General features: G+C 40.9%; 1 protein-coding gene across 2 annotated transcripts in view; it reads right to left on the bottom strand.

The window, feature by feature from the left end:
* Positions 1–4,623: 4,623 nt before the first annotated feature.
* MMP16 (matrix metallopeptidase 16) overlaps positions 4,624–27,082 on the bottom strand; it is a 586,413-nt gene continuing 563,954 nt past the window's right edge. For both annotated transcript variants that reach the window (XM_078687068.1, XM_078687069.1), the window contains 2 exons: positions 18,281–18,396; positions 4,624–8,779 (listed from right to left, as the gene is read on the bottom strand). In XM_078687068.1, the coding sequence (XP_078543194.1) occupies positions 8,445–8,779; positions 18,281–18,396 (451 nt within the window). In that variant the 3' untranslated portion in view covers positions 4,624–8,444. The remainder of the gene's footprint in view (positions 8,780–18,280; positions 18,397–27,082) is intronic.

Genomic DNA, 27,082 nt, shown 5'->3' with positions numbered 1-27,082 from the left:
GAAATTAATATTTAAATCCAGTTTTGAACGCAAAATCAGGAATTTCAAAATATGAATAAAGATGTTTACAGGCCCTTTCAGAATGCTGAACTGAATCTGGAGGTAATTCCCACCTCACTTGTTATACCCTCCACAATTACAGATTTGCAGATATAATAATAAATGGTGCCCTGTAAAAGCATTAGATCGGTTTACAGGGAGACTCTAAAGTGAGTCTAAATGAACCAGTTAGGAGAAAGCATCAGGATACTCACGCATAAGTGGCACAATGTAAAGTTATGGAAATAGAGGTTTGCAAGTAGGTTTTGAGGTACACAAGGAGAGAATGGGAACATTCACCCAACAATCTAAGCTGAGCAAAGAAAGCTTTAAAGGTGTATTAGAGAAGGATGTTTAAAGTACCCCACACAGCAAGCAGAGAATTAGAGCAAAAACACAAAATATCTTTTAAAGTTAAAGAAAGGGAGTATTGCATAAATTTTCTGTTAAGCAATTCCAAGTTGAAGCACAGGCAGTCATTCTTTTATTCATCATACACATATGACAAAAGAATGTTTAATGCAAGAACCTGGCTATCTACAACAGTAGCATTTAACCATTCCCTGCATGGTGACTATATTAAGACCTGTTCTCATTCTGAAAAATCCATATAAATTTTTTTTCAAATGCCAAACAATTAGACTGTGGCATTATTCTCAACACATTTTAATACCATAAAAGCAGTTTCCTAAAAACAAATCCTTCTTGCCTGTGCATAAATCTTCTGTAGAACAGGCATAACAACATTAGTTTGTGTCACATAGGTTTTCTAATTTAAAATGGATTTCTCAGATTGCAGCCAAATGATTATTGATATTTACAAAATCCATATTGATTCTGGAATTGTATTTTAATTGTCATTCCTCCTTGTCATCCTTAGCGTCCAGTGTTATAAAGAGGGATAATCATTTTATAGTATTGAAAGACATCTCTGTAACTTTAAATATGTAGAGTTCAGTAATCTACTACATAATCAACAAAATAATGATAGCAATGATGACATATTTGTACACTTTCAACCTACATAAAGTAGGTTTGGAGCATGTACAAGCGGACATATCAGACACATTTCACATCTTTGCCTTACTGGAAACATTAGGAAATTATCATATTGTAAGTAAGTCTGAATAAGGGTTTTAGGGATTTAGGTTTTTCGTACAATATAGCCATTCATCTTATTTCTGCAACACCGATAGTCACAATTCATCAACAACTACATCTTACAGCTTGTACAGTTGCATTTGCTACACCATTATTATGGTATATTCATTTGGTTATAATAACACTGTGCCAAGAGCATTCATATTGCCTGCTTGAGAGCACATGGTTAAGTTCACCTTAAGGACTGCCACAAATTATAACATACAAGGGAACAAAAGTAATTGCTTTCAGGTGTACTAGTAAAGAATGGTGACATGATTGTGGTTCTAATAGCCTTAGTGAAGTTAAAGTGATTGTTGTTGCTCCATACCTGATTGTGAAGAGCATTTCAAAGGTTCTTCTTGATCTCTTCCACAGCACTCTATCCAGAATGTTTTCTTTTAAATCTGCGTACACTAATAGTAGGTGATGTTGCCAATTTTGGATCACCAGAGTCAACATTTATAAGTTAGACTCTGAGAACGTTTATCAAACCTTTCTCCCAGACTGCTTTCTTCATCTGCTCTATCGATATACAGCAGATCCTGGCAGACATCAGGATACTGTGGAAGCAGTTCATGCCACTGGGCTTGACACTGAGGTGACAGTTGACACATGGAACATCACGATTTGTTTTGAATCTTTATAAGACTTTCAGTGAGGTATGCTAGAAGCTATGTATGTTGCAGCGATCACTCAATGAGATTCTTGACTAATATAAATATATGGTAAAACGTTTTGCTAGCAAAACATGGATATAAGGGACAGATTACTGTTGAACCTAAAGTTAAAGTTCCCAACCAAGATTGTGGGTGTAAGGTTGGAATTATCAACTAGATTTATAGGTGGAAGTAGTTAATATGTTCCCTAATAATTTCTTCAAATCCGCTCTAAACCTACAACAATTGCTCAGTAATTTGTCTAAAGTCTCCTAACAAATACAAAAATCATTTACATTAAGATGTTAGAAAAAAAATAGGAACCTAGGCTGTGTTACCACGAGGAACACTGGACTTAACTGTGACAGAAAACACGAGCTGTCCTATGCATACCATATTTCATTCCAGGAGGAAAGGGTTGGGATCTCGTTTTAGCCATTCCTGTCATTCCAACCACCATTTGTAGACACTTCATCAGCAGCTGATAGTCGACAGGTCGAGTAAAAATGTTGGTCTTTTGGTTTCTATTCACAATAGCCCATACCAATTGATCTCCTATGTTGTACCATCCGAAACAGAAACCTGTTTGACAGCAGGCAAGTAACATATTCTTTAAAATATGTCAACAGTTGCTTGCATGCAATGGCTTTTGAGACATTGCCGAAGAGTGAAAGGTTAGAAACGAATCCATACCTGGTAGGAGCAGTCACTCAGGTCTGCGACTTGTTAGGCTTTGAAAGATTAATTGCTGGGGTAGGGGAAGCCACTGGGACTTTGATTTACATTGAAGGAGAGAGTCCCTGTGGAATGAGAAGCACCAACGTTCAGCAAAATGTCGGAGCCACTTGACATTTTCGCCTGCTGACCCACCTATCCAGTTTAACCATTGTGATTCAGCATACAAACTCTTTTCTACCTGAGAGCAGCATGTTTCTTTTCATTAAATTAGTGTGTCCAAAAATAGTCTCTTGTCACATTTTATCTAACGTAGGAGGTGGGTTATACTCTGTCCTAAATCAACTTGACTGAGCTTTTGCTTGCTGGCTCCGTCGTGATTTATGTTTGAATTTCTTCCTCATTTTTGAAAGGTGATTCATAAAGATTAAGGGTAGAGTTGAAGTTTGGCGCCAAAAGATAATTATATTACATTTATGGAGGCAATTGCATGGCTAAACTGTAAATTATACTCTAAGTTAACCAATCACACAACTGATGGAAACCTTATTTGCTTTGTAAGCAAAACAAAGAAATCAGTGGTCCTTTCTCAGTCTAATGGACATAATTGCTAGTCTCGATTTGTGATTGCAGATGCTTTGATATTTCACAAAGTTCATTGTTTCACAATGGGTGGGGGTTGAAAGTGAACAATTATAGAGAAAAATCAAACGTATATGAATGTGTTACAATAAACTTTCCGACCCAGTCAAGTGGCAGGAGAAAGTTAAGTACTTTCGCTCACTCAATTGACAAAGCCATAGTAATAATCAGTAAAAATGTCCATGTTGTAGTAAATGCTGATCATTACTGTTCAATCATATATCAGTTTGAATACACATACATGTTTAAGATATATGCATATGTATTCATGCAATCAAATGTTGCATAAACAAATGAGAAGGCCTATACAAAAGCAGCTCCAAAGATTTAATGCTGCATTCAAAATGTTCTAGTTAGTAAATATATGTTCAGCACCGTGTGGTATCGTCAGTCAGAAAGGAACTTTATTCATAATGAATTAATAACCGATTGTGACTTAAAGTGAACCAGTCACTGCATTCACCTATTGGATTTCCAGTAAATGCAAGTTTAGAACATTGCAACTGTTATTAATCATTGCTGCTTTACATTAAGGCTAAAAAAATCGAAATATCTCTGAAATAAATAAACAATTTGATTTTAAACTGTGCGTGTTTTAGAACGCTGTTTCCCCAACATACCATCTGAGACGCGTTTTGATTTTAGTATCCATAAAGTTGGGGAGGGTCAATTACCTCCCTTCCCAGAATGGGTACAGATGTTTTAACAACCTCTTTGTTGGTGCTGTTGTGTAGTTGGTAGCATAACTGCTGTTGCACCTTATTTTGTAGCATATCCCAAAACCCCTTGTCTGTGTTGTGCTTGGTGCATATTTAGGGTGGGTGTGTGCTGATGTGTGTGATTTAATGGAAAACAAAAACTGAGAAAGCATATTGGAGGAAACCAAATCAAGGAAAATCAATTTTAAGGAAAAATTGAACATTAAAGGAAACATTTTGAAGGAAGGATAGTTTTAAGGAAAAATCCAAAATTACATTAATCTTGAGTCGAGTTTAGGAATTCTGTGGGTCATTTGGGTTTAGAGATGGGCAATGTTTAGTGTGATCAGGGGTTTTTCAGGGCCAGGAATAACTGGCATTCAGGCAAAGAAAAGGTTTTTTAGGGATCAGAGATGGCTGGAGTGGCAGCGTGGCAAGGGGTTTTAAGGTTCACAAATCAGTGGTGTTTAAGAGTGTGGGTGGTGTTTTCAGATTTTAAACATGGGTAGAGTGTAAAGGTTTTGAGGGGTTTTATGGTTCATGGATAAATGGGTTTTAGAGCTGAGGAGGGTGTTAAGGATTAAGGGATGGAGGGATTTTGGTGTTCAGAGATGAGTACATTAGGGTGATGAGGAGTTCTTTTGGGTTACTGATGGCGGGTGTTTAATGGTGGTGAGGGCTTTTTAGAGTTTGGATGAGTGGAGTTTGGTGTGTTGAGGTGTATTAACAAATATGGGATGCTTATGGTTTAAGCAAATAAAAGGTATTTTAGGGTTGGGGAATGGATGCATTTAGGGGTAATGGGTGATTTTTGTGGTTCCTGGAGAGTAGACTTTTGGGGTAGAAAGGGCTCTTAGGCGTCAGGGATGAGTGTAGTTTAGGTGTGGTGAGGGGTTTTAGGAGACAGGGATTGATGGCATTTAGGGATTGTGAGGAGTCAGCGATGGAGGGTGTTTACAGGTGGTGATGAGTCAGCTAATTAAAAGCATCTAAAGTAATTAACAATGTAAAAGTTAGGAATATGAAATAATGTTCCGTGAAGTAAAGCACTGAAATTAATATTTCTGAAAGTAAGACCTACAACCATTGCATTTACACTGATAAATAAGCATTTAAAAGACAATTCTGACCGAAAAGACATTCTATGAAAAGGTAAATGTCATTCATTCTGAAAATTTCCATTAAACAGTTTAAATGAAATGGTTTCTCAGTAATGGCATACCATGAAATTGCTTTTCTATGAAATCACAACCGGGTGTATGTGGGAGTACATGACATTCTGTTATTTAGGGCAGCAACATTATATGCAGGGTCTCTTTGAGCAGAGACAGCTCTCCTCCCATGGATACCTACTTAATCTATTGGGACATAAAGTGGAGGGTGAGAAAAGTGAGTGTGCTGACTTTATCTAGACAGACTGAAAAACACTACACATAAAGGACTCTGTTCTAGTGATATCATAAATGGCCAGTGTATAATAAGCATCCTAACATTGTTATCCATTACACCTTGTTGTGTACTCTCCTGGTTTTCGAAAACTAAGATCTGATGTGTTTAGGGTTTTTTCCTGCATCTCCAGGGTTTCAGCAGGAAGCAATGACACTGAAGTGTATGAAGCATGCTGTTAAGTAAGCTCTACTGGACAACATACATGTGCTAATAGAACAATTCACAAGGCAAAATGGGAGCCTCCACAAAGCAAGCAAGGCCTTTTCAATAAGTGAGAATGAGTTATATTTCAGTGAAGTGTAGACATTTTTCCGAGCTGTGGTCATCCAAAATGCAGTGCTGCTTGTCAGTCAGGAAATTGCTTACCAGGAATAGGAATTACATAGGAAACATTCTGGACAGGATTTTAGAATCTAGTTTTGTATTAAGGAGTATCCAGAGATATGACTCTGAAATTTTTCAAGATCATTTAACTTATTTTCTTCAGACAACACCTTACCAAAACTACGTGATGTTTTCTCCACAGCAACTTGAGATGTTTCCCCTTCTAAAGAGCCTTTCTGCATGTCTACACGTCACAGATTTAGAGGTCAAAGTACCCCAAGCAAATGTAAGGAATAGATTCGTTTTTCACGAATTTTGTGAAATAATTGAAAGTATTATCTTAGGTTTTCATCTACGGAATCCACTACAGCAGTCAGACCAAAGTAGTGTTTCTGCTGGAGTCAGCCTCCTGCTTCTTGTCATTGTATTTTTAGGTTTTACAAAACTTGGTGCAAGGATGCTTAGTATTTTTCACATTTGAATACATTCCGGCATGATGTCTGTCTGACTATCCTTTATCTCAAGTATGTCCTTTTAATGCTATATAAAGGAATTTGACGTATCTCCAAAAAACCTCTCCCAAAAATACAAACTATTTTCTTACGGTTCTGTAAAGTTTACTGTTTTATTAGAAGAAATTGTAATTGTGTAAATATGAATGCAGGATTTCAATCTGGTTGAAAACAATATATGTGACAAACCACAGAGAAAAGGTTTTAAGGAATAAGTATGTCTTTCTTCACACAAAAACTATTCTTGAACTCTAACTGTAAGTTTAAGGTATCAAAGTCAGCTGTAATAACAGGACTTGAAAATGCTGATCCCTTCGTGTATGAAATATTAGTTTCACAATATGTACAGAAGAAATGTGTATCTTTAGAGAACTACACAGAGTATTATCAGCATTGGCTGTTGTTATCGCTGATCTAGTATTTTGCAAATACCCTATTAAAAAAAAAAAAGCCCAATGTGCAATCCCTGTTTAGACGCACTTTGCCAGAGTGCAAACTAAAGGTCAAAGGATAAACACGAGGGACAGTACTCAAAATTGAGATCATGTGCAGGTCATATAGTATCAATATATAACGTAATAATGACGGTCAACAGTTCAACTATTGGGTTCAAGGCAAGCTCTTCATTTGTTTCAAGAGCTCCAGTACATTCCCAGCGCTGCATTTCACACATGCTAGGCTCACAGGGCACGTACTGTCGCGACATCTTTAATAGGTTTCCGGCCCAATGCCCACGAGCTCAGTGCTCCATGGAGCAGTTACTAAAATCAATAGAAAGGGCAGTCAGTGGCTGACTTTCCTATCTGGAAAAAAAGAATTGATATTAACCTGCTCTGCAGGTCGCACTGAAGTGACAATACTGTTGTCATTAAAAGTAGAACAAAAAAATGAACTGCTTTGGTGGTCCTGTCTTTTCTTTTCATGATTGGATGCGTTCATAACCTCCAGTGACTTTGCTTGCCCATTCAGAACTGCAAACATGCGATATGTTAAAAATGCACTAGACATGGTACATGCAGCCATCCTATTTGCTTCCCACTGGCACTGCAACTTTATATGTGTGCACTGTATTCAATTGCTGAGGTAAATCAAAGCGCCATTCAATACAAGTTAGAGCAGAAATGCATTGGTCTGCAACCAAAGGCCTGTTAGTAGGGAAAGCAAAGCCAACCGTAACACACAATGCACCTTGCAGCCTGATTTGTGAAAATAATGCACTCTTTATTTAACATGAGAGCTGACACAGAACAAACCTCATACCTGCTTTCTGCATATACTTTTAGCAATGTTACTTTTAAAAAAAAGACCATTTCTTGTACTAACTGGACGAGCAGTTGTTTTTCTTCTGGTTCCATTTGAAATGTGCCGCCTGCCTTCGATTCGCAACAGGCTCAATCATTTTCTCCAAAGGCTTCATCAGAGTAACACTATTGCCAACAGCTTCCAAAGATGGCTTCTGTTTTACAATACAGAGGCCCACTGCAAAGAGCTCTGAAGGCAGGGAGAAATTCACTATAAGTTGCCTTCCTGAAGCGCCAAGTCAAGGCTTCCGGCATGACACCCCCGGGAGAGCTACAAAAAAGAGTTTTCAAGAAAAGAAACAAAGGGATCTATTTGAATATATGAAGGCTATAAATTAGTTAACAATGAGAACGTAGCTCAGAACAGCTGTATAAAACACAACAATGAATGTCTCATTAAGGCTGTTACTATATTGCAGATATTTTGGCCCCTTGTTGGTTGAAGAGCGGCTGTCAGAACAGTCTGAGGTCCCGCCTGTCATTCAGGTCTCCTGCTTGACCAAACCGGATGGTGGAGTTCAAACATTGCAGACGAGAAAGCAATTCTCTTTGGAGACAAAGCTGTTTGGGGTGTTCACACTTGCCTGTAAGTTCAGCTGTGTTTTGCTTCTGAATCTCAGTAGGTGTTTATTTTGTAGCTAACAACACATTAGCTTTCACAGAGGGAAAGTTCCATTTTATTAAAAAAATGGATTATAGTACAGGATTTCTTTGTTCCTCTTCTTTTGGAAATCCTAGAAATTAGCTGGGCGTTGAGCGTGCAGAGGAAAGGCTTATGACAAAGAAATGCATACTGCAGGACTGAAGAAACGGCAGATACCATGTATCATGGAAGCTTCCCAGTTGAGTGAACTCCCACTCATGCTCGGGACAGGCAACCCCCTTGGGTTATAAAGATCAGCCTGATCCAGGCTGACAGACTCCTGCTCCCAGCTAGGAAACAGCATCACAGCTCTCTCGCTGAATTTTGAGTTAAAACAAGCCGCTAGGGATAAGAATCCTTCATCACACCCACTCTTGCATAGAGCGCTTGCAGTACAGTATGTGCCGCGGTGTTCCTTTGCGCTTGAACTGAAACACAGTGTAAACCAATACAAGGAGGCACAAGGCCAAAATGCAGGGGATAACTATGGCTATGGCTTTCACAGTGCCGGCTGTGTTGTCCAGTTTGATGACAATGTCTACGTCATCTTCAGGTTGTTGTCGGTCCTTGTCCCTTTCTGTTGTTCCATCACATCCCATGAAATCCTTCAGTATGGATCTGGGGTATCCAGGCTCCACCCTCAGCTTCTGGTTGTTGAATTTCCAGTACTCCTTTCCTTTGTAGAAGTAGGTGAAGCCTGTAAAATACAAATATGAATTGTGTTACTTTATTGCAAAATTGGCTCTATCACTTTTTCTTTTTATCAAGAAAAGCAGAATTCATTTTTGAAGGCAATCCATAGATTTTAGTAATGGGATAAAAGACTACTGCCTATGACATAGTTATGGCAAAAGCACAATTGCAGGCTGTTTACCAACATGAAGGCCTTCAAATGTTGCAACTATCGAATTGCTTAAGAGTAAACACGTCCAATATGCTAATACTTTAGGAACCTTTATAAATAAATTGTTTAGCAGATAATGTCGACAATAAACTAAACCATGCATACTGAAAGATATTCAAACAGCTGAAAATTAAATTGGCATGTATTCTAAAGTCTCTTCTATTATGATGAGAGAGTTAAGTAGGATATAGAAACATCTGCTCCTTTCTCTTTGGAACCTGAAATCTATACATCAAGGATCAGTATAATGTACAATTTCAAAAATCATCTTCCTTTTTTTTTTTACATTAAATAGGCCTTTTTTCAGGCATGTCCCACGTCCCTAAATTGACATCTTCTGCATAGGTTGATGCACTTCACTGAAGTTTCTGCATTTGGCAGTTAATTCAATGCTCATTAAAGTGTAGTATGTGAATATTAGAAAAACACATCTTTATTGATGCACATTGGATAGAATTCATTTACTTTTCTGACACTCTACTAGGTAGGCTCAATTTCGAATGACCATTTGGAAATTAAGTGGTCCTACATATGCATCCATCACATACATCATACACACTAAGAAAAAAGTACCTTACTACAGATTTTGGTTTTATTTTTCATAACATAAACCTGGCTTAAATATGCAGTAGAGGGTGTAAAATAGGACACTCTTCAGGGTATGCCTGGGTTCCATGAGGGTGCAAACCGAAAATGTTTGACATTTTATCCTCTGGCGGGATTAACTACAGTGGCGGCTCCTCCACTATGGCAGAGGAGTGTCACCCAACTGCCTTTAAGCAGTGCATAGTAGAAACATAAAATGATAATAACTTTACGTTATTATAATTTTATGCATTTTGCTGTTTGCGGGCGAGCGGTGCTGCTCTGTTTTCGGAGCAGGGCAGGTGAGGAAAGGTTTGCCCACTCCTAAGTGTGAAATGACTGTTTGGTCAGCCATCTCGGACCGCCCAAACCAGTCATGCGCACTTTCCCCATTCTCCATGCAGGCTGCTTTACAGCCTACATGGAGAACATGCCCAGGCATCCAGTCCCTGGTTGAGCGTCAAACCAGGACCCTCAAAACCAGTCACAACGCTGCATTGCAGCAATGTAATTGGTATGGGGAGACTGGGTGCTTACCAATCACAATGCTGCATTGCAGCATTTTGATTGGTTAGTGGGATCTACTGTGCTTCCTGTTCCTCGAGTTCCATGAGAAGAGCTGGAGCAGGGACACTGGACATGGCAGCAAGATAAGTTTATTTTTTTATATGTATATTTGCCCCAGTCACCCCTTCTGCGACACACCCCCGCGCCTGCCACGCGCGAGCCATTCTGGCTGCCTCTGATTAACCAGCAGAGAATACCTGCAACACAGGGGTTTCCTTCCAAAGGGATACTGAAAGGGTTGTGAGACAAAGATATTTACGAATCAAGGTGTTTTCCCTAATACCAGGTCTGCCTCTCACAGCTTCATAAATGCAAATCTAGCAATTATTGCAGAATGATTTTGGTTCTCCTTATTATTCTGATTACATCGCTTCAGATTTCACAAAGTTACCATGATCATAATTGCATATCTATGAATTACAAAATTGTAATTATTAATTTTAAATTATGCTGATCACAACTTTAATTGGTATCTGTATAACACCTCCAAATAGATTCACTGCTTATGATTGTTCTTGATAAACCAACCCAGCTGTTTTAAGTATGTCCTCTTTATCTTTTTTCAAGCTGTTTCTGTCCATCCAGGGACCTATGATCTTTACTTTTCCTTTGTCATCCATAGGTTTTGGTGATGCTGCAATCATCTTTGATTTGCTCTCACCCTCTCAAGTCAGTCTAAATGAAAACTCCACATAAGTTATTAAGAGGTCGACATGATCATTCAGCTTCTTGCTGTATTTTAACTAAGTTAACTGCCTTCCAAATAATTGTTCCTTGCTTGAAACCCTTCCAAATCAAGTGTATATACAGATCTTTTATGTAGATTCATAGCACCAGTTAAGCACCACTTATTTACACTCATGTTTTATATTTGTTGTGAGAAAACTTGTTCTCTAGCAATGAATGGATTTATGCAAACATATTAAATATATGCAATACACAAGGAACGAGGCTTTTGGCATTTCATTTTTTAATTCAATATCATTTAGATCATTACTATGTCCATATTACGGTACTCAGGTTTTGACATTTCTAAAGTAACAGCTTCCGCCGACGAGTGAAAAGATGGACAGATGTTTCAAGCACACTTTAAAAAAGCAGTTGGGTTGTTTGCCCATAAACAATGTCCCTACAGTGCAGACCCTTGCTTGATTTTGTCAAAGTAATAAAATTCAAATGAATTGTAGACAATTATATCCTTACCCTTCATCAGGGGAATAATTCATAAGAAACACAATCAAGTGCCCAGATATATACTCAATGATACAACCTTTAGGTGACTGCACTATGCTCCAGCGTGAAGTATACCTTACAGGATGGGCCAAGTGGACCCGTGTCATCGCTCACAAGTCTGTTCGTCGGCTAGATTCCCCTGATGAAGGACACGTCCCGAACTGCATTGGAAATTTACATAAAGCGATTCACAAATGTAATCATACAGAATGATTTACTGAGAGGATTTCTATTGTCTATGGATACAAAACATTTGAGTGTGACATAACACGATGTTTTCAATTAAATAAGAGAAAGGATATAATTGCCTAAACTCCATTTGAATTGTATTACTTTGATAAAATCAAGCAAGGGTCTTTACCCTATAGAGTGCCCTGTGGGAATGTTGTTTATGGTCAAACAACGCAACTGCTTTCTTCAAGACTTACGCCCTAGATCAGAGGGTGATACCCACATGCACGCTACCCATAAACAAACCAACTTAATCACAGTAAGTTTGAGCAACTAAAAGAGTGCCACAAAAACATTTTTCTATTTCTTTATTTCAAGCACACTTTACACATAATTATTATGACTATGTTCTCAGTGGGTGGAAAAGATTTTATTCCTGCTCTTCAAATTATGCAATCGCCAATCAAATACAGGGTGGGACATGGTCCTGAAAATGTTCTTGAATACGTTTGTGCATACTCTTCAACCTTTAATGGTAATCCCTATGACTGAAGGGATCACTCCCCTAATCTAAGAGCAGATTTACTCCCATGTAATACTCAAACATAGTGGTGGAATATTATTTGTAAAACATGATTGCTGTGCAGCTTAGTTAAACTTTAGTAAATAAATGGTTTTGTCAATCGAGCCACTAGTATTTGTATGGTATACACGTCTGAATAGACCACCTAATCAGCGTGGCAGATCTCGCTCTCAACTTTACACACATTGACTACCTTGGCAGGACACTTTTGGATCACAATCTCCAACATATGCACTTGCGATGGGATTAGAGCCCTTCACCCATGCTGACATGGAGCCTGCAAATGATAGTGCTAGAAGTTCAGGACTTTCTTAGCTGGTTGCGCATCAGAAAATTTCAACATCAACATCAATGCGGACACTTACGACCTACCACCTGATTGAGTGGGACGCCTTAAAGGTGATGATCAGAGGACACATTTTTCACAGTGCCCTTAACAGATAGATAGGGAGAACTCACAGGTAGAATGAATGCCCCTCAGGCCTGAGAGACAAGTGCAGGCTAATACTGCATATAGGGACTGCCTAGGGCCGGCGAGGTGAAAGCATTCTGCATTACTAGAAAGACTGCATTGCCGCAAATATGCTGCCCACACAGTGAAGACACACCGTGAGGGAGATAAAGCTAGAGCACTACTTGCATGGCCAGTCCACCAGGAACAGCCGTGGCAGCCCATCCTGTCCATTCGAGTAGATACTGGAGCCCACTTATGCACACAATGGGACAACCTGATGCATTCACATGACACTAGGCTTCACTATACACATCCGTAGCCACGGTGGAGGAGATTGTTTTTTTCTGGCAATAGTGAACCTCCCTTGAGCATCACCTGAGCAAAGGGAGGAGTTTAATGGAGACATCTCCCTCATTGAAGTGCATAAAGCCATTTGGACACTTCACACATGCAAGACACCAAGCCAGATGGACTACCGCCTGAATTCTACAATAATAATAATACTGACATTTATAAAGCACAAACAGCTACCTCAAACACAGGTGTCCCGGCACTAAAGCAGCAGGCAGTGCACAGAAAGAGACAGACAGCAGGGACCTAACCCACCTACTCTGACCTAAAGAGCCAAGTCTTGACCACTTTCCTAAAGAGTGGCTCTGGTTCGATATGGCGAAAGTTGCTTGGCAGGGAGTTCCATAATATGGCAGTCCCGACCGTGAAAGATCTGCCACCAAGGAGAGCTTTCCTAAAGCGAGGGGTATAGAGCAGATTTAGTGATGTGGACCTCAGAGAGCGATTCTGCTTGTAGCAACATAACCGCTGTTTCAAATAGCTGGGACAATTGTTGTGCCTTGCACGGAATGCCAAGGTTAGTGCCTTAAACTCAATTCTTTTGACCACTAGAAGCCAGTGGAGCTCTTTTAAATGTGGAGAGATATGATGATGGAATGGTACACGTCTAATCAGTCTCGCAGCCGCATTTTGTACCATCTGTAGTCTTCTGATTAGATACAGTGGCAGGCCCAAATAGAGGCCATTAGCATAATATAGCCTGGATGTGACCATGAAGCTCATGAAGGAGGCCTCCGACTGCTCTTTAAAGGCGAAAACCAACTGGGTATCATTGGCGTCCGATATCGCCGTTACTACCCAGTTAGTTATCAGTGAAAACAGTGGAGCCAGATACAGTCTAAAGAGCAGTGGACTCAACTCTGCCCCCTGAGGAACTCCACACCACAGATGTTTCGGTTCCGACTGATGGGGTTGCAAAGCGACCTTCTGTGAGCGATTGTTCAGGAATGACGTCAGCCAAGCAAGTGCCATCCCCCAATGCCCATCTCCTGAAGTCTCTGAGCCAACAAGTCTTACACCGCGCTATCGATTCCTAGGCTGAGGCGTTATATGACAAAGCTATGGCTGCTGCTCGTCTCCAACCCACGCTACACAAGGCAATGATTATATCATTCCAAAGCCTGGTAGGAACCTGAAGGAGTTGGAATCCTACAGACCACTAGCACTCCTAAACATGAACTATAAAATACTCGATGACTGACTAGCCCCTTTGGTTCCATAGCTGGTTCACCTGGACCAAAATGGATTTGTCTGTGCCTGAAGCACCTCCCTGAGCCTGCACCACTTGTTCCATCTCCTGGAATATACCATGCCCCAACCACATGGCTCCACGCAGGTTGCCTGCTGCTAGACTTAGAAAAAAGCCTTTGACTCACTGGAGTGGTCCTATTAATTTGAGGTGATCCCACAATATGGCCTGGGGACACGCTTTGTTTATCTGATCAGGCTCTTATACACTGACCCCTCTGCTAGGTTTAAAAAACTGTTGCCTCGCCCACACAATAATCAATATTCACACAGGCACCCACCAGCGATTTCCACTTTCTCCACTACTCTTCTTAATAGCAATGGAGCCTCGGATCCACTTTACTCTGTAAACAGGGCCAGCTTGGGATGTGCCACTCAGTGGTGGTCTCCACTGTGTCTCAGTATACACAGGCAACATGTTCCTGCACATTATAAATCTTCATGACTTCCAAAAAACAATAGAGTGAACACTTAATAGGTTTGCAGATGTCTCCAGCATCCGGGTTAACTGGGCTAGGTCCTGTTTATTCCCACTCGCTGTCACAAAACCTAACCAAGCCCTTTCAGAGCAATGGCTCACTTCTGACAAGGCAGCCAGTCACGTTCCGGTATCATGGCATACAAATTTACCATACCCCATTGGGCCTGTTGGATAGAAACCTCATCCATGCGGGGTCCTCTTACGAGCATAGATGTCTTTTTGGCAGACACTGCCATACTCAGTGCAAGGCCGAATAGCCCTCACCAAAACAGTAATGTTGCCACAGCTTTTATACTATTTTGCCAACATATACCTATATGTAACCAAAACCTTCTTCCGCTCCCTTGAGCGACTGGCAGGCAATTTAATATTGTATGCTACATGTTGCAGTGTAGCCCTTGTCAAACTCTACCTTATGAGTCGCCAGGGCATGACCTGACCTCCAAACTACGATGGCTGGCAGGCTGCCAACTAGAAGACACTCTGACTGCCTCTCCCCATGGGACCTACTTTGTGTACTGTACTTGTTTCACCCCCATTCCAGAATGTCGCTACCTGAGTTCACCCTTGTGAGGATTGGTATCGATGCTTTAGAAGAAGTCTCTTCCTGACTCGATCAGTACTATTGTACACATCCCTCATTCGCTCATTGTGAGCAAAATGGAGTGACATGAAACTGAAACAATAATTTGCACCTCACAATTCATTACATACAAGTACTGAGAAAGGGAAGCGACTTGATGTGATGGTTAGCCTGTTCCTTGCGCGTTCATGCTGCAATACCGCTTACCACTCTGTGGCAACACTGGGAAATGGAATTAGTTTGCCCCTGTACAGACATGGAATGACAGTATATCCTGGCATATCCTGCTCTAGTGTCTCGCAATGCTCAATTTAGTTTTATACAATATTATATACTTTGTAGAGCTTACCTCACTCCCTGCGAAATCAAACACTATTTTCATCGCACAGAGTTGCCTGTCCCCGTGTCATACACCTGATGCCAACTTCCTTTATATGTTTCCTGGCATGCCCATTAATTTCCCAGTACTGGCTAGGAATTCCGAATCACTTGACGCGTTGCATGGGCCACTCTGCGTTTAAAACCTGAAAGGTGTGATTGCTAAGTCACTTATGCCAAACCCAGAAGAGCAAGGAAGGGGAGTGGGTCATAGACCTCGCACTACTCATCCCAAAATGCCTGATCATAAGCAGATGGAAGTACCCCAACCCCCCCACCCCCCACAATTTCCACCTGATCCCTGATACCCAGGCACAGGCGACAGTTATAAGGGGGTCGAGGTATGTCCTGCCTTTCCTGGGGGACTCATAGTTGGGCTGAATAGGCCAGGTCTGCATTTAGAGTAGTGGGAGGAGTTTTCACTCGCGTCTGAACAGGCAGTGTCTCTTCTGCACAACGCAGTTTCCACCTCCTGTAGTGAAGCGGGGCCAGAGAGGGTAGAACTGGTTTGGCCTGGGCTCAGAGACCCTTTCCACAAAGAAGACAAAGAGAAAATGTGGTATAAATATTTGGGCCCTGACCCCAGAACTTTAGAAGTCTTTTGGATCAAGGAACCTGCCCAGAAGAGGAGCTGGAGAAGCTGTGAGGAGGTAGTACCACTTTGCTGGTGTGCTTTGCTGTGTTGGCCTGCAGTGGCTGCATCGGTCTTGAGCAGAGAAAGGACTGGACTGAACTTTTTGAAACTTCTTTATTTGAGTTTCTCCAAGGGCTTAAGGTAGAGCTTGCCCCCTGTTCAAGAAGTCTCAGTAACAGGAAATACTTTAAGTTCATTGGCTACCAGCACTAGGAACTGTGTGTTTTGTGCTGCAACAGGAGAAAAAGCAACCCAACGCCGTCAACAACACCACTGCCAGCTCCATGTCCTGAAGGCACCGTAGAGGGCACTGCTGCACATCGCATGGCAACCCTGGTCTCACCGATCACAATGCCCGACGATGCCACCGGCGACCTGCTGCTTGCAAAATGACCTGTGGGTACCATACTTCGCACCGCCTCGCTTCACACCACTGCCCTGGTATCCGTATCCCCGGCGACGACGCACCACATGAACTTCGATGCCTCTGTTTGCACTGTGGTTTGGGGGAACAGCTCATAAAATTCACAACGCACTGCCCTGTCCCACACCGCAGCCTTGGCCTGCCGACACCAGCGCCATCGACTCCGGTTCATCAATTGACAACAACACTTCAGCAAAGATGACGAGCATGCTTGCACGGTGACCTGCCAGCACCGCAACGAGCATCGCACCACTTTGCACTGCAGCCCTGGTCTCACCAACACCGTTGGGCGCATGTCACTGAGTTACTGCGTGCAAGGCAGCTTCATGGCACAGCACCACTGCACTTTGCACCGCAGCCTTGACGCCCGTCGTCGCTCCCAACTTCAACCACACTAAGTTAGATCTGCAACATGTGTAGCTTCAAGGGCCCAACGACTCGTGCACCGACCTCCTAAGCCAATGCCTGCCGATGCCAGCTCTTCGGAGCTCATCGCAAGGTCCCCGACGCCCTACATTTCTAAAGGTACTTTTTTGCGGGTCTTCCTGACACTGAAGCTTGCCTACGACTGTGCAGTCAGCCACAACTGTTTGGACTTGTTGTTCACAATGCCGTGATAGCCCTGGACAGAGCTATTGACTCAAAGGCACTTTACTTTAAGTCTATGTTTGCTTATTGATATTTCTAAGAACTGTGTAGTGGATTTGTATCGTTTTGGGTCTTATTTTGCACAGATAAAATATTGCATATTTTTCTAAAACTGGTGTTGTGTCCTTTTGTAGTATTTTCACTGTATTACTGTTGGTTATGTGCAAAACCTTTACACACTGCCTCTGAGATAAGTCCGACAGCTCGTGCCAAGCTACCAAGGGGGTGAACACAGGTATTTTAAAAGTGTATCCCCTTATTCTGACTAGGAAGCAGGGTCCCTACATGGACAGGGTAACAACCTGCCAACTAGAAACCCCAATTCCTAACACTTACTGTCCTATATTTGTGTTTGGTCCATCTAGGAGCATTTCAGTCTCACAGTGTTCTAATTTAGGGGACTATTTGGTTCTTTTGTATTCAGGACTCCAAAATAAGTGAATGTGGTTCCCCTTTATTCTTCTCTGCTAACCACCCCTACGCTCAGTTTTTACTTCCCTCCCCATTATTACTATTTTATTTGTTCACAAGAGCCCAAAAGTTGCAAAGTGCTGCCTGCCATTTTGCATTAGCACCCATTTTGTTTTTTATTTTTTACCTTTTACTATTCCATCTTAAACAGGTCAGCCACCATGTTGGAATGGTAAATTCAAAATAGCAAAATAGCTGATATGCATTGAAACGCATTCACAGGCATGCATCATGATGCATGCACCCCTAAGCATTACAATGCATGGACATGCATTGTGACGTATGTACACATGTGCATTGTGAAGGCATCTTGAAATTAAACGTATTTTCTTCCTTGCATACGCATAGAAAGGAAAAAAATGGTAAAGCTGATAGTTCTGCTTTTTTAGGGCAAAGACCTTTTGCCTTTTCCATGGCTTGCATTATATGAATGAATGAAATTTGAATTAATTCTACATACTCAATTCCTAAGACATTACTAACCATTTTCTTTATCAACAAAGGCTCCCTGTGGAGATTCTGGGATTCCTTTCCAAACAGTGATAGGTTTTGGATAACCAGGATCCATTGCTCTCATTTCTTCACTGTACCGCCAATACCTAAATAAGCAATAAAAAGAAAATGCGATCAGAAGTCAGAGGACAATTAGCAGACCTAAGTACATTGGATATTGCTTTTTAAAAAACAAGATTGTCAATGTTTTTAATATGTAAAAATGTAGATACATGTTGTTAGTGGTCATCCTAAGAACATAACATTTCAAATCCCATTGGAGTAATCTCAGAAGAGCTAGAAACTACCATTAATATATAGGGGCATTAATGGTATATTTGTATTAATATGTTGCCACTTTGAGTTTTCATTGAGGGCAAAATGATCAATATAGCAGTTAAAAGTCATGTGATGCTATTTTCCGAAATTCCATGTGGTCAAAGGGCACATTATGTCACTTATACATATATAAAGTAAAGTAAAGTCCACATTTGTAAAGCGCACAATCACCCGTAAGGGTCTCTAGGCGCTGGGGGGCCGTCGGGAAGATCAAGCGAGCTATTGCCCAGAGTCACATGGTGCTGGGCTGACCTGCCGCCGGAGCCGGGGATCGAACCGTGGTCCCCAGATTCCAGCGTCAGTCGCCCTGGCCGCGGCGCCACACCTCTTCCACCATATATGATTTTTCTGACATTACCTTACTGGTATTTGCTCTCTATATGTAATATACAATCCAGAATGTAATGTTTCAGTGGTTTTATTCCTGTTAGGCGAATGGAGTTACACAACTATTTGTAAGGTGGCAGGCTCTTCCGCTGTCTATTAGAGCCAGAGTGACCTTAAGAAGCTAATAAAACCATCATTCCAAATTTCCTTTTCCAGTCCCTTGCAAAAACACAATCCACATTTTTCAAACAATTCAAAGTTATGGTCTAAAGTTTTATTTGGAACAATGCAGACTTTAAAAGCAACTAACTAGATTAAACTTACCAAATGAAGAAGAATCAGGCCTTGTGATGCAGACTTTCAATCTGTACTATTATTATCAACATGATTTCTAGGTTTCATTTTTCAGGAAAGATATATGGTTATGATAACTCTTTTAGAGTACACATTACAGGAGCTTGCAATTGGGTTATTCTGTCTTCTGAAGATACCTCGCGGTCCAAAAAAGGTTGGCTTACTTCAGTCAGTTCATTTTAATTATGAAAAATGTGTTTTGTTAAATATTCAATAGCACTGTTAGCAATATGAAATTTCCCTAGAAAACTGTAAATGGTTATCTACTACAGCAGTGGTGCTGCTCATTACAAAATCTGGAACCGCAATAGGGCAACCAAATATTCCCCTAGGAAGCTGATTAATGAATATAAGGAGACAATGTTCCCAGAGGAATTATTTGTTGGAAAACTTCTGAATTCATTGGTCAAACTATCCAATACTGTGCTAATCATCAAAAAAAAAATATTAAATATGCAACACAATGTCATGGATGCTAAGGCTATTTTGGATCTTTAATGCAATTTCCATTGAAATCAATGGAAACTCCATGACGAGTTACCCTTGTCATTAGCATCCAAGTGGTTATTAATAATGGAGCATAAATCACAAAAATCAAACCTCAGGCACTCAGGCGTACTGATCTCATAAAAATATATTTTTATACTGGTACTCAGAAGTTTCTCTTGATCATAAAAAATGTTTTCACAACATTCAGGGTTAGATATACAGTTTGGACTACATTGCCCCCCCACATGATTTGATCATATAACTATCCAATCCTTCTCATGAAATCATTTGGGAGAGCTAAATCCTCCTAATAATATGCTTTCTTAAATACTGAGTCCAGTTGAATAATGTTCGTCTTACTTTCAGTTTTCACATGGACTGATAAACAAAATATTACTGTAAATGATGTTAGAGAGGAGGAATCGTTGACGTGTTAGTCTCTTATAGCCAACCAGTCCCGGAGCCCATCATCAGGACACAGTGCAACTGGATGATGCAATTTGTGATTTTTTCGAACTCGGATTACAGTGAGTTTTGAATTTCACTTTACTCTGATCTAAAGCGAAATCATCATTAAGGGGTATGTCCTTGTTTAGGCCATTCCAATACTGTACCCTGATTTGCGAATCAATTTCTGCCTCCTTTGAGGTGTTGGTAACCAATCAATGGTTTGTCATTTCAATTGTGGTTGCAATCCAATAAAAGATACCATTGCGACTTGAAACAATAAATGTGATTTCTAATTAACCACACAACCCATTTCTAACTCCCATTATGTGTTTAGTTTATTACACATAAGACCTTCACAATTACCAACCTTTTCATTTTGCAAATGCAAAAGTGCTAAGTATGCCTCAGGGCTAGATAAGATCCTTGGTGACTTGTTCTTGGATGAAGTTGATATTTGGAGTCTCTACTTTGCCATGATCTTCAATGATATAATGAGGGGGGCTCTCATTCCTACACATGGTCAGGGTCGGAAATCATCCCCATCTTACAAAAGAGAGCCCGAGACTTACCAACTAATTTCAGACCCATAAGCCTTACACATAACTCCCAACATTGTTTAGTAGGATAATCTTAAACAGCCTCCATGAGTGGTTGACTACCAATGAAATTCTGACTCCTCTGCCAGCGATATTCCGAGAACGCACAAGAACAAGTGTTTCAGTTCCAGCTATTGTTTCAGAAAACTGTTCCTTTATTCATGGGCCGTCCCAATGTTTTTTCTGTGCACCTGCGATCCACATTTGACCTGATCCCGAGATTGTCTCTCTGGCAGGTGCTTTTTGAAATAGGGGTCCCTAGGTACCTTGTTGATGTTTTTATCCGACTCTATGAAAATAATTTTACGCAGGTCAGATGCAGCTATTTAAGTGAGCTAACTGATTCCATTCCTGTCAATAAAGTTGTCAGGCAGGGATGTGTACTTGCACCCACCCTGTTTATGCTGTATATTAATCCTTTAGTCCATTTCTTGCAGAAATGTGAAAATGACTCCCCGAGTTTGGCAAACATGATGGTCGCTGCCTTCATGTTTGCGGATGACACTCTTCTTCTCTTCAAATCACGTGTGGGCCTCAAGAGAGTATTGGACCATTTTGAATGCTTCTGTAAACAAACAGGTTTGGATATTAATGTAGGGAAAAGCAAGTTTACGGTCCTGAATCCCTGTCGACCAGACCGAATCCTATGCTAATTTGGACCCCTTTGGAACTTGTACACACATTTGATTACCTGGGCATCACACTTACGTGCAGTTAGACTGGCTCACTCATATATACTAGCGTAGGCTAAAACTGGAAAAAGTAGATGGGGGAATCGTAAAAATATCCCAAGGCTCACAGTTTCGTCCTATCCCACCGGCCATTCAGATCTACAAGCACCAGGCCCTAGGTACAGCTCTCTATGGTGCAGAACTTGGGGGACATTTGGATGTGAACTCACTACTGCAGGCAGATAATCAATTTATGCGCCAGTTGACAGGGTTGCCTGTAAGTACTCCCCTACTTCTGCTCAGGCTGGACCTTGGGCTTAGACCCATTGTTGAGATGATAGGACAAATACCGATCATTTATTGGAAAAGAATCTGGGCCACCCCCAAACTGTGATCTTATCACCAGTGCTTAGAAGAAATATTTCATAATATTAGCTCATATAACGTATCCTGGCTGAGATTCGTAAAAGCGACCCTTGTTAAGATTGAGTGCGAGAGTACCTGGAACAATCTAGAGAAGGCTGGTGAAATTCCCAAGATGCTCATTAAGTCAAAGTTCTGGCACCACAAAGACGAATCATTACATTCTCAGACAAAGCTTGGATCCGATGCCTTCCTTACAGTGAAGCACACCATTTAACACATCTTGGATGAGATAGAGCATGCTACGGAGAGGAGACTGATCCAGCAGTTCCACTATGGAACTTTGCCCATTCATTCTTTCAAATCCAACTAGACGCGCGCCTCCAGGGAGGAGGGTTGTTGGTGTCCCTCATGTGGCTACCCCAGAGAAATGCCTTGAGCATGTCCTATTTTGTGCGCATCCTACCAGAGTAGTAAAAAACCTGGATACTATCCTTGATCTGCAATCTGGGTGTTAGAGAACATAAGATGGCACTGAGAATTATTAAATCTGACTGTAGCCAATTAAAGGCCTTCGTATTCTTTCATTTTCTAATGGCAGTTTGGAGAGTTAGATAAAAACGTTGCACCTCCCCAGAGACCTTAGGTAGCATCACTGTATGTATTGTATAAAACTTTCCATATTTCCTTATGCACAGCCATAGGCTACTTAATCCTTTTGAGACTGTTATGAACTTTGTATGATTTTATAAGGTTTTATGATATGTATTTTAAGTTTTTAGATTGTCTCTTATAACCTGACAAGTTTTATATCGATACCTTTGATTCTTATCATCAATTTGATTTTATGGCATTATTGTCGAAATAAAGCTTGAATGGTTTAGTATACTGGCCCCATGACCTTTAATAATTTTGCTGAGATTTACCTTAAAATATTAAGATACCTCTCAACGCTTAGAGAAAGACTTTTTAATCGTTTTATGGCAGCAGAAATCAATGTGGGTACCATACATTGAACATTGGACATAGGTTAGACACAACAAAATATTTTTCCAAGTATGCCAATATTTACTTGCTTTTATGGAAGAATTAGACATATCACTTAAGAATAAAGAGTGTCTAATATTAAAAGGTAAATTACATTATGCTAATGTTAAGAGCTTTATGGTATAAATAATTCTTCCTTTTAATAGTGTCAGACATTTTTGGAAATTTCTAAAAACAAAAATGCTACTGAATGATCTCATTAATGGGCCTCTAGGGACTTTTGTTTGTGGGGGGCAGCTTCCGAGCATTGGGGGAAAAAACTTGCAAAGCCTGTTCCTCTGTTGAGGGGACGATTGGGCCCCAGACCCCTTGATTGACTACCACAGGGTGAGAAAGTGCACTAGACATCAGTGAAAAGAAGGGTCACAAGTTTAAGCACGATGCGTGTCTGGAGACATACACCTCTCCTAGCCAAAAAAGAACATGCAAAGTGGTGAGTATTTCCTTTCCATTCGTACCTCTCCTAAATGGGTTCCTGCTCAGGAATGACAGTATACCCATGATCCCTGTGCAGGAATATATTTTAGGATGGTAGGGCAGCCTGCTGGCATAGGGGCCAACCCACCAAAGTGTCTAGTTACTGTAAAGCCTATTTTCTCTTTCTTGGGGAAGATTACGGCACACCCCTTCCAAATAGCCCACAAGGTAACAATATGTTAGAGATCAATAGCAGCCACCATTTTTTAAGACAACACTCAGATCACTGCACCCCACAGGCATGGAAAATGATGAGAGAAGCAGCACTGGAAAGGGAAGCAACTCCACTTTACAATGGTGTAATGATACCCCTCTGGAACAGATTCCTGCCTAAAGATTGCAGAAGTGTCCCTCCCAAGTTTTAGGTGCACATAATAAAGGATACATACAAAGCAAAGTAAAAAAAGTGAATACTAAGTGAACAGTGACAGTGACACATAATTCTACTGATTGACAGTATAACACACACATTCACCTGCAGCAGTTTTTTCCTTGTAAATCATTGGTATACACTCCTGTGCCTTTGTATATATATCCCCCTGAATAATAATCCTGCCCAAATGAAAGACTGCACCGAAAATGGGTTTTCTGGTTCAATACTAGTCAGGACCTAAGTATAAAGTTAATTTTATCCCACAAGTTTGGACCACCCAACCAACATGCTCAGAGCACTACCTCTGTGATAGTAAGGACATCGTAACCACACATACAACAGGGGCCATATTACAATAATCCCTTCTGTGTGATTGCAGAAACATCTGGTCTCCGAGGAGGCATCCTTATAGATGCCACAGTGCCCCCTAAAACGATACATGCTTTGGAATCACAATCCTCTATACCGGATGCTTTTTGGAGGGAAACACAGGCTTCCATTTCCAGTGCTGCCTCGCCCATAATTTTATTTGTATGAGATGCTGAAATCTGTGCCTCTTTAAATAACGATGACCAGTGCCAATAACGTGCCGGTGCCTAATCATTCCAGTCACAGACATACAGCGGGAATGGGCAAGTAGTTTTGGAAAGAGGAGTCGCTCCTCTCTTCAGTGGTATAGCTCCTCGCAACCCCTTTTCCTGTTTGGGCATAATGGCAATACCCCAATTACCTTTGGGGATTTTTGCCCTTCGACTAATTCTCTAGATGGCTGTGCAAATGTTTGTTTGAAAGTAGTCCGTTTTCTGCTGTATTTTGGACTTCATTTTTTTTATTTACTCAACGCCATGTGGCCCCGTGCACACATCTGGCCATGATCAGGCTAGGTGACACCTTAAAGTCCCTAGTTTTCTACTTTACAAGCTGGCAATTATACAGGCATACCTGTGATAAAAATGAAGCAAACGAGTGAGTACTGTGAACCAAGCGCAGTGAAGCAATAGACGTTTGACATGGACCATCCTGACCGCTTTGCATGATCTAGTTTTGCTTAGTTATTTCCTCTTCTATTGTTATACATGTAATCGCATTTCCGTTTCTATTCTGGAAGCAACAGAAACACTTTTAGGTCATCTCTGTCAGGGATTTTGGGATGATTTGCTGTGTTATTAATTTTTGTTCTTGCTGCCAATATTGCATTTTGGATGTTCTTTGTTATCAACCTACAAATCAGACTGAATGTTAATATTGCTGTTGAAGTTGCAACTGGCTTTCTGATCTTTGTGTTGCAAGTAGAAACATTGTTTATAACAACTTTTTTTTTCTCCGTGTAGAGTGCGTTCTATTGTTTTTTTTTTAAGTGGCTATTAACAGAGACTCTGCAGATGTTTTGTTTTTTTGCTATTGTTTTTTATTCTCAGTTTTTGTGCATCTGAGGGTAAGGACAAGGTTGAAATTCTGGAGGTGAATTTTCCATTGGTGATGTTCCAAAGGCGATCATTCCTATTTAAGTGAATCTGAAGGGTATTGAGCATAATTAAGCAGTTGAGTTTTCATTAATTACTACAGCCTGTATTGTTGAGAGGCAGGGGTTTGATCACATTCAGGGACTGGGACTATACAGAGCACAGCAAAGCAACTCTCTTAGCGACCCCTTTACATTGCTCCTTTACCTAGATTTGCTGGATGTAAAGTTAATGCTACAAATGTTGTGCCCTTTGACTACTTTCATTCTTTTGAATGACAGGTTCCAAGAGAAAAATGTGAGGCAAACTAACTGACAAGATTTTGAAGGTGCACATAACTACTACGACACCTCAGTCTGGGGCACACCTGACAACTCTCACCTCACTTATGGAGTTGAAGAATTGTTACGGTCTTAATTTGCATTTACTTTGCTCCTAGCAGTATTGCACAAGTCATCTGGGCAGTATTATAGGTGTCCTATTACAAATTTAGCTCCACCTATCGTGTGCCAGAATAGGACACGTTACAATGCAAACATTTACAACGCATGCATTTACGTGATTTTTACATCGCAACATCCATTACAACGCATTCCATTACAATGCATACGATTACAATGCATACCATTACAACGCATAATACTTTTAGGGCAACAGTAGGGTAAGTGTTGAATAGTGCAGGGGTAAAATCTACTATTAGTATTCACTGAGGGGTAACTGTTCCTGAAGAAAGAGAAGAAGGCAACCTATTGTGGTCGAAAAGAATGTCAGAGTAGTCTCTCTCAATAAAGTTGGATTTTTACGACAGTGAGGGAATTATTCCTTTTGAATATAGTGCCCTCACACACCCTTGCAAGTGTCATGTTTCATCATCGTGGTTACTCCTCGTGGTGGTGGCGCTGCTGTCCTCCACGGGCCCCGCACGAGGGCTCTTTATCGGAGAGATCTTTTAAGGAGACGCCGCAGTTGTGCATGTGCGTGTGTGGGCCTAGGACAGTGAGTGCGTTAAAATTACCTTTGCGGGACCCAGAACCTAGTTTTATTCGGGAGTCTGGAAGGTAAGGTTAAAAAACAGAGGATGTGGAGCACCTCCTTGAAGCAAATGTAGAGGATAAATGAATGTCTTCCTGCTGCTCTCAAAATCATTGTGAATGAGTGAAAAACTAGATTTAGGTCAACATGTTTCATGCTTAAAGGTGGTCCCTAATGGATCCAGGAGTGCTTCGTCAGGACCATGAGGTAAAAGTAAAAGAAAGAGTGATCAGGAATCAGGGAAAAGATGCCCTGTATTCCTACTGTACCCATAATCAGGTGTTGATGCATCTAAGCGCAAGTAGGAACATCTGGTTTGAGTTCCTTAATCCAACCTAGTGATATGAAAAGGGATTAAAAAAAAGAGAGAGAGACACACAGACATATAGAACTACTTGTGAATCACATGTTAATGGTGGCAATCACTAGGACTCGAATGTACTCATAGTCAGACATTAAAATCCACAGACATACTCGTGGGCATGCTTAGTGAAATATGCCCTTGTCAACATACTAACAAAGTTGCATTTCCTGATAAGGACATACTGCCAGACAGTCATAAGTGCCAAATTTAGCGTGCAGCTGCTCCCGGGCACTGATGTACACACAGGTATGGTGTCACCTTGGACTGGGTGCACATAGCCAGAGGCGGTAAGTGTCTAGCAAACACATATCTTATTCGTAAACCTAATGGTTTACAGGGTGGTGTTTGTGCTGAATCATTAAAATCATTAGAATACAGGCTTCACTGTCATGCTGCTCGTGGCAGTTCGTGAGCCATATTAGTCAGACGCGGTGGGCATACTGCATGC

This window comes from Lissotriton helveticus, chromosome 4_1, assembly GCF_964261635.1.
Source record: "Lissotriton helveticus chromosome 4_1, aLisHel1.1, whole genome shotgun sequence".
NCBI classification, from domain to species: domain Eukaryota; kingdom Metazoa; phylum Chordata; class Amphibia; order Caudata; family Salamandridae; genus Lissotriton; species Lissotriton helveticus.
Note: the sequence above shows the minus strand (reverse complement) of the source record. Positions and strands in the feature narration are given on the sequence as shown.